Source organism: Miniopterus schreibersii (genome assembly GCF_964146895.1).
Source record: "Miniopterus schreibersii genome assembly, chromosome: 2".
NCBI classification, from domain to species: domain Eukaryota; kingdom Metazoa; phylum Chordata; class Mammalia; order Chiroptera; family Miniopteridae; genus Miniopterus; species Miniopterus schreibersii.
The window spans coordinates 11,003,476-11,012,793 of NC_138102.1; the positions used below are offsets into that span (position 1 = coordinate 11,003,476).

Genomic DNA, 9,318 nt, shown 5'->3' on the forward strand with positions numbered 1-9,318 from the left:
TATTCAAAGTGTGTATACATTTCCTGGGGACACCCTATATGTACTTGTAGTAAAAATTTATTCTTCACTTTTAATAATTATCTAATGATATAAAAAAATCCTGATGCCTGGGCTCTGAGCCGCCATGATGGTGACTTGTCACTAGGGCAGAGGGACCTTGAATTGAAGCACACAGAGAGAGAGCTAACACGAGGTACAACCTAGGTTCTTAGAATTCTCGAGCTGTGATAAAAGCTTTGCTGTCCAAAGTCCACTCATGTCATCCCTAGGCCAGTTTTATCTACTCTTCCTAAAGATATACAAGCTTTATAAAAAGCTGAAGTTTCTTTTATTCTAGCCCAGTATTCTTTTTGTTAAAATACTAATAAAAAATTACTTAACTCTCTAAAAGTACTAGAATTAAAATCTCTCACTCTTTTCCTGTAACAAAGACAAACTTCCTTAGCCTGGTATGTGAGGTTTCCCCACACTCGTCTAACTTACCTTTTACACGTTATTCCCAGCCGTTCCCCTTGCTCAAATTGAACCATTCTCTGCTTCCTGTACACAACTGACACCTTCCTTGTGTTTTTCTACTCACTGTCCCTCCTGCCAGAATGCTCTCACCATTACCAGCACGTCCCAGTTTCATTCTTTCAGTCCTGCTCATGCTCCTTCCTCCCTGAAGCTTACTCTGATCTCTTCCCTCTAACCACAGCACCCGTCCTCTGAAATAATTTTTGACCCTTCCAAGTTCCTACATTACATGGACCCTGCCTTTATACTCAGAGCTCCTTATGGCTGGATGTGTGCTTATGTCTGTTCCTCATATTACCCAGCATAGTACTTTTGCATATAACTTAATATGAATGCTTTTTGAGTGAATATTAACTTTACATTTATATATATGTCACATATACATTATATATATCTTCCTCACTGACACCAAAGGATAAAAGCTGGTAAAATATATTTTGAACAACCCAAATGTCCAGCATCTGATCGATGGATAAACAAAATGTGGGATATTTACCCATTAGAATATTATTCAGCCATAGAAAGGAATACAGTATATGCTACAAAGTGGATAAGCCCTGAGAACATAAGTGAAAAAAGCCAAACACAAAAGGCCACATAATATATGATTCCACTTATATGAAATATCCAGACTAGGCAAGTTCACAGAGATAGAAAGTAGATAAGGGATTGCCAGGGGCTGTGGGGAGAGGAGATGGGAAGGGACTGCTAATAGGTTTCTCCAGAGATGAAAAACCTTGGAACTGGATAGCGGTAAATCCTTGAATAACCTTGTGAACATACTAAAAACTACTGACTTGTATACTTTAAGGGGGTCAGTTTTATGGTGATTTATATATCAGTTTAAAAACTTAGGTAACACCTTATTCCTGATTTTAAAAATATGTACTTTGAGTTCATAGGATGGCAATCACTACGTAGATCCATATAGGTATAGAACTAAGAATGACTCCTGATTATCAGGCATTGTCCTATGTTACTGTTTTTGCACTTTATAGAAAACCTATGCTAAAGCAGGTATCACCACCCTTATATTAGAGATGAAGAAACCAAGCTTCACAGAACCTAATCATTTTGTCCAAGGTCATAAAGTCTACCTATGAACCCAAGTCCATCAAAATCCCTGATTCTTAACATTACACCCCGCTGGAAGGTAATGATTACTCAAGGCATGCATATGTAAAACAGGTAAATTATTTATGATTTCCCCTGAATCTATTTCCTTTTTAGAGGCTGGAAAAAATCCAAAAAGTCCAGTTAAACTGCTCTAAAGTAAAGAGCAAGCCAAGTGAACCCAGCAAACACTCGGGGTATCCCACCTCCGACAACAGTGCAGCCAACACTCCCCAGGACTACAGTGGGAACGTGAAGTCATTTCCATCCAGGAGCCCCTCCCAAGGCGACGAAGACTCTGCCCTGATCCTAACCCAGGACAACTTGAAAAGCTCAGACCCAGACCTGTCAGCCAACAGCGATCAGGAGTCAGGGGTGGAAGATTTGAGCTGCCGGTCCCCAAGCGGAGGGGAGTGTGCACCCAGCGAAGACAGCGGCAAGGACCGGGACTCTGATGAGGCCGTGTTTCTCATGGCCTGAGGCTTCCCTTGGAAGTTCCAACATAAAGGACCCACAAGAAACACTTTCCAAAAATAAGGGAACAGTGCAATTTAAGGTAAAAAATAACTCAAGAAACGGTACGTGTCATCGATAATTATAAAATATAGCAACGAAAAGGGGGGGAATCCAACTCAGTTTCTTTAGATGACGAACAGGAAGTAGCCATTTCTTTTGTCAATAAATATTAAGAAAATTAGCCTATTGTGAAAAATCATTCTAGACTACAAATGTTTTATTTACTACAGAGCAATGACCTCAGCATCACTTGAGGTTATCAACACACCTTCCCTGTCACAGCACACATCCACTCGGCTCAAAGCACCGGGACCCCTACTGAGCACCTGGTACCATCCTCATTCCCCCTCATTTCACTTCGATGCATATTTTGTTTCCTAAAACGTTTGAGGCTACCTTCCTTCCTGTCATAACTATTCCCTCCGCAACAGAGGGTGTTGCGGAGATGCACCCTTTTTGGTTAACAGGTTTATTTCTGTAACCGAGGAGCTCTGTAACTGCTTCAGCTTATCTTTCAGGTCTCATGATCACTTTAACTTTTCCTTAGATGATATATTTTGAATTGTTATAACAATTTTGTTGTCTTTTACTGGAATCTCTTATTTCTCAACATTTAAAAAATGCTAAAACTTATAACTCACTTTTTCCTCTAACACGGGTCTCATACCTAATAAAGTAGAAGCAATGTTTACTCTCTGGTTCTTAAATATGAATTCAGATCACATGGGCTTTTTATTAATGAGCTGTTATTACTGTTCCAGAGACTACCTTTCCAAGATAGTATGGGCCAACCACCAGCCTGATCCATGAAGTATAACAGTGTAAAGTTAGTAAGTAATATTTCAATGAGGGAAAATCCCAATTAAGAACTAGAGAATTTGGTGGTTGTTTTTGTTTAACCAGTGGAATAAGTTCCATCTATCATTTCAGGAACTGTAACTGGTTAAGATGGTTTAAATAACATTGTTCCATCGCATGACCACTGACTGCTGAATTAGTTCTGAAAAGCTCTTGTTTTACTAACGTGCACATTGGAAGCAGAATCATTCCCCTATCTGTTGATAAAAATGGGACTTTATTGGGTGACCTCAACTTCTGATCTAAAACTTAGTGGAGAAAAGCGGCCTCCTTGGATAGAGATAACATGCATACTTTATGGTTTTCAATTATTAGGTACAATCTACATCAATATTTTGAATGTGTAAATTTAAAAAATAGGATAATGTATTAAATTTTGCTGAAATGGGAACAAAATAAAGAGAAAGTAGAGGAGTGATGCCACTAAGATGGCAACGTAGCTCATTCCTTCACAAGAACAAGTATTTATGGACAGGATTCCACTGAGGGGAGCCGAGAACTCTAGAGTGAGGCTGAGGCACCCCTGCACCAGAGACCAAGAGGACGCATGAGAAGGGTCAGAGGGGCTGCAGACTGCCACATTGCTCCTCCACCAGGCTGGTGTACCACCTGGAAGTCTTCCCCTGAGCCTGAAGTTCCTCCAGTGGGAACAGAGTGTCCAGGGGTGACAACCAGCATCCCAGCATGGTGGGTGTTAGTGGGAGCCCCTGCTCTGGTTTTGTCCCCCAGGGATCTCAGGGGAATCTGTGGGCTCCAACACTGGGACTCTGACTGAGACAGAAGTAAGGAGGGGCTTCCAATGATCAGTGCTCAGGTCTTGGAAGACGAGTTCCTACCTTCAGAACACAAGTAGCCCCAACCAGCAGCTTTGCTCATCTGCAGTCAGGTCAGTGGCACAGGTCAGGGGATTTGGGTTCCCTAAGGAGGAATTCTGCTGGCCCTGAAGCCTGGTGTACATCTGCCCAGATGGAACAGCTGAGTCATCCCCCCACCTACTACAGATCAAGGGTCCTGGCCCCTCCTAACCAGATAGCCTGTTCGGGGAAAATTCTGGAGTTGTCTGAAATGGGCGCTACCAGTCCTGCCCAGGCAGGAGCCAGAAAGCCTCACCCACTGCAGAAAGTGGGCCCCATCTGACAGAAGGGCAAGCGGTGTTACCAGCAACTTTTGAGCTGAGAGGTGGGCAGGCAGAGCTGATCACTCTCAGAGCAAAGCTAGGGGCCCAGTTCGGCCAGAGAACTTGGGATATGGATTAGCTTGAGTCAAAACCACGTGCCAATAAACTGAGCCACCCTAAAGAAATGGGGAAATTCTTAGAAACATACAAACTACCAAGACAAAGTGAGGAATAGAAAGCCTGAATAGAACAATGACTAGCTATGGAGATAAACCCAGGACCATATGGCTTCACTGGTGAATTTTTAGCAAACATTTAATGAAAAATTAATGCCAGTCCTTCCCAAAGTCTTCCAGAGACATCAAAGAGGGGGAACACTCCCAAACTTACTTTATGAGGCCTCACCCTGACAGCAAAGACAGAAAAGACACTACCAGGAAAGAAAACTGCAGACAAGTATCTCTGATGAATGCGGATGAAAAACTGTCAGTAAAGCCCCAGCAAACCCAATTCAGCAGCGCATTAAAGAGGATTATTCGCCATTCAAGTGGCATTTATACCTGGGATGCAAGGATGGTTCATACACAGATCAATCAGTGATAAGTCACATTAATAGAATAAAAGAAAAAATCACTTCATCTCAAAGACGCAGAAAAAGCATTTGACAAAATTCAACACCCACTCGCGATAAAACTCTTAGTGAATTAGAATATAGAAGGGATGTACCTCAACATAGTGAAGGACCTCTATGGTAAGCCCACAGCTACTATCATACTCAATGGTGAAATGCTAAAAGCTTTCCCTCTAAGATCAGGAACAAGGCAAAGGTGCCCATTCTCACCACTTCCACTCAGCACAGTGCTGGGATTCCTGACAGAGAATTCAGGCAGGAAAAAAATAAAAGGCATCAAAATTGGAAAGAAGTAAAACTGTCTCTTTGCAAATGACATAATTTTATACATAGAAAGAACACTGACAGCTCAAACAGAAAAACTATTAGATCTAATCAACAAATTAAAAAAACTGCAGGATACAAAATTAACATACAAAAATCAGTAGCACTGCCATACACTAACAGCAACTCATCTGAAAAAGAAATAAAACAATCCCATTTACAACTGCATCAAAATAAATACTTAGAAATAAACCTAACCAAGGATGTTAAAGATCTCCACTCTGAACACAATATAGTGCACTGATGAAAGGAATTGAAGACACAAATAAATGTTCATTGATAAAAAATAATATTGTTAAAATGTGCATATTACCAAAGACATCTATGATTCAATGCAATCCCTATCAAGATTCCAATGACATTTTTTACAGAAGTAGAAAACACTCTAAACTTTATATAAAACCACAAAAAACCCCAAATGGCCAAAGCAATCCTGAGAAAGAACAAAGCATGAGGCACCACACTTCCTGATTTTAAGCTTTACTATAAAGCTACTGTAATCAAAGCTGTATGTACTGGCATAACAACACAAGGGAAAAAACTCCTTGACATGAGTCTTGGCAATGATTTTTTGGCTATGACACCTAAAGCATTAGCAACTAAAGCAAAAATAAACAAGTGTGACAACATCAAACTGAAAAGCTGAACAACAAAATGAAAAAGCAACCTACAGAACGGGGGAAAATTTTGTAAACTATAAAGGGTTAATATCCAAAATATATATAAAAGTCATACTATTCACCCTGGCCCGTTTTGCTCAGTGGTTAGAGCATCGGACTGCGGATCCCAAGGGTCCCGGTTCTACTATGGCCAAGGGCATGTACCTTGGTTGCAGGCTCCATTCCTGGCCCTGGTTGGGGCACGTGCAGGAGGCAACCAATCGATGTCTCTCTCTCACACTGATGTTTCTCTCTCTCTCTTTCTCTCTCTCTCTCTTTCTCTCTCTCTCTCTCTCCCTTCCACTCTCTCTGAAAAACAATGGAAAAAGTATCCTCGAGTGAGGATTAAAAAGGAATTAAACTATAGAAAACAAACCAAGTAACCCAATTTTAAAACTGGCAAAACACCTTAAACATTTTCCCAAAGCAGATATATGAAAGGCTAACAGCTACATGAAAAGACACTCAACATCACTAGTCATCAGGGAAATGAATGTAAACTGGTATAGGCACCATAAAAAACCAGTATGAAGGAGCCTTAAAAACTAAAAATAAAACTATCAAATGATCCGGCAATTCCATTTCTGGGTATATATTCAAAGGAAACGAAAAACACTAACTCAAAAAGATACCTGCACCCCATCCATATTCACAGCGTTATTTACAATATCCAAGACACAGAAAAAACCTAAGTGTCCATCGACAGAAGAATGGATAAAGCTATAGTATATATACACAATGAAATATTATTCAAACATAAACAATGTGGAAATACTGACATTTGTGACAGCATGGATGGACCTTCAGTACACTATGCTAAGTGAAATAGATCAGACAGAAAGACAGATACTATATACTATATGACTCTTATGTGGAATCTAAAGGAAAAAACAAAACCAAACAAAACTTGTAGGGAAAGAGATCGCACTTGTGATTAGCAGAGGTGGGGAGTGGGGAGAGGAAGAATTGGAGACAGGTGGTCAAAAAGTACAAACTTCCAGTTACAAGATAAATAAGTATTAGGGATTTAATATACAGCATGGTAACAATACTTAACACTGTTGATATATATGAAAGTTAACAGAGTAAATCCTAAGAATTCTCATCACAATGGAAACATTTTTTCTTTCTTTACTTCCTCTTTTTATTGTATCTATGAGATAGATGACAGATGCTAAATAAAGTCATTGCACTAATCACTTTGCAATATATGTAAGTCAAACCATTATGTTGTACACCTTAAACTTATAGTGATGTCAGTTGTATCTCAATAAAACTGGGGAAAAAGAAAAGGCAAGAGACACTGCAGAAGTCTTTAGTATGAAAGATTTAGGAGGAGTGTGGCAGTGTGTGCGTATATATACACACACACACACACGTATACACATATATACGTATACATACACATATATATGAAATAACAGCATAACTGCAATTATGTTAACCATATTTAAAAACAGAACTTTAATATGTTAGAAACTTATACTATAGAAGTACTCTAAATGTAAATAAAGCAGTGTAATTTTTTTAGAATACAGAATTTGAGTGTGCTCTGCTGAGCAATTCCAAATTAAGGAATGTTTCTTCTTTTACTGCAATATATCGTATGGAATAGGGAATGTCTTGTTGATGACACTTAGGATACAGTCATAATGGCTTCTGCATTTTATAACATAACTCACTTTATGTGTTTCTTGTCGTTACCAACTCTTAGAAACTTCTTTGCCTGATACTGAGGATGTGACTTTAATTTCTTCCATTTGGCAATGTCCATCTACAAAAACACATAATAAATTTTTTAAATATGACATTATAAATATACCAAACAGAACTATGCATTTATTTTGAAACATAGTATAAATATTTGATAGTATAAAGTTTAATCCTTTAATGGGATGTGTTTCACATTAGACAAACTGTTTTCAGCCTCCCAAAGACCTTACAACCATATTTGCATATCTGTTCATTTAGACTACTTATTAGAAGTTAACCAAACACGGAAATTTATATGAAAGGTTACCTTTATTGCTTATTAGACTTTCGTGTGCTTTCACAGGGCTTTGAAAGAACAAGAATATGGCCAATTTGACAAGACTGAAGTCTCTAACAGTACATTCTTGTCTTAAATCAAACATCGATCAGGAAGCGTTTTATTTCGGGCTGCTGGTTAAGCAGAGGGAATAAACCAGTGTAAAACTGACCAAGGCAAATCACATCCCAACTAGTAATATTTAGAGCTCAAATGACTATTTAATCATATTCAGGTAAATTTAATAATATGAAGTAGGTAAGAATTTTGATCATAACTCAGCAATCAACAAAGGAACTTTTTTAGAATATAGGAAGGTGAAGAGAAGGGAAACCCTGACATAGGTTTTTACTCTTTAAAAGCACACAATATGTTTCTTTCCCAAAAAATGAATCTGAGTTATCCTTTAATTTTAGCATATGTAAATTAAGAACAAACTTACCTTTATTCCAATATAAATTTCCTGGTTTATTCCTAGAAAATAATCCAATTTTGAAATATATCTTAAGTATCTCAATCATTTAGAAAACTTCCTATTTTGATATATTAGCCTTTACACTTCTACTCATGACAGTCCCCTACTCGGAATCATCTAGCAACTCCTAAGCTTCTACCATATGGATTTCCGCCTAGTCTTTCAAAGTAAAATCAGAATCTCGGCTTTGTCAGGCATTTTCCTCCCTGACACTGCTTCTCCAATATGGCCAATTATAAAAAGAAAATAATATAGCCATAAAATTACCAAAAAAAGTGACTTAATTCCCGTTGCAATAACAAAACCAAAATTCAGACATGTTCAAATGCAGACTTTTTCCATCCTAGACGATTTACATAACCTGTATCTGAACTAATGTGTCTGTATTTTAAATGCAGACAATGATGACCAAACCCCTCTTTTTAATACCTGGGCTCTAAGGAGGTTATCCAATAAATTAATTTTGGAGGGAGTAACCAAGCTATGTTAACTGGTATAGAATAAAACTGGAATAGTTCAAGTTTAAAGAATAAATATATTGAGATGAATTACTTATGTGATTGAAGAGACTATGTAAGAAATTTTTTTTTTGGCTGAGGGGAAGGTAGATAAGCACCTAAACCATGTCTGACTGATAGTTGCATAGTATTTCCACAATACACATTCTTAGTGCTTAATAAAATGAGTAGATCAAATGAACTGGCGGCCTTTTTAAATGGCTGTGGTCTGCTGGTGTCTTCTTCTGGATCTACCTGGTTTATAAGAAAGCTACCTGTTGGCAAAAGATTGGGACCACTATGTGCTCCATTGCAGTGACTGCGGGGAAAACTGAAGCTCTACTGGCTGGTGCAGTAAGGAAACGTTTCTCAATACCCAGAAGACTATGCCACAAATGTGAAACAATTATTTTACTTAGCTGTAAATTCAGAGCAGTTACTATACCTTCCTCGTCTGGCCACTTTGAAGATCTAACAGCATACCCTTCGCACAGTTTGAGGAAGACAGGCGATTAATAAAAGATAACTTCTTTATCCAAAGTCCATCTTTATAATCCATGTGAACACTTGCCTTTCCATAAAC

The 9,318-nt window shown here is 38.4% G+C and overlaps 1 protein-coding gene across 2 annotated transcripts in view; it reads left to right on the top strand.

Annotated features, from left to right (window-relative positions):
* Window positions 1-5,102, top strand: part of MTMR7 (myotubularin related protein 7) — a 76,025-nt gene extending 70,923 nt beyond the window's left edge. The window contains exon 14 of one of the 2 annotated variants that reach the window (XM_081130243.1): window positions 1,747-5,102. In XM_081130243.1, coding sequence (XP_080986369.1) covers window positions 1,747-2,109 — 363 coding nt within the window. In that variant the 3' untranslated portion in view covers window positions 2,110-5,102. The remainder of the gene's footprint in view (window positions 1-1,746) is intronic. The other variant, XM_081130244.1, reaches the window with a different exon arrangement.
* Window positions 5,103-9,318: the final 4,216 nt, after the last annotated feature.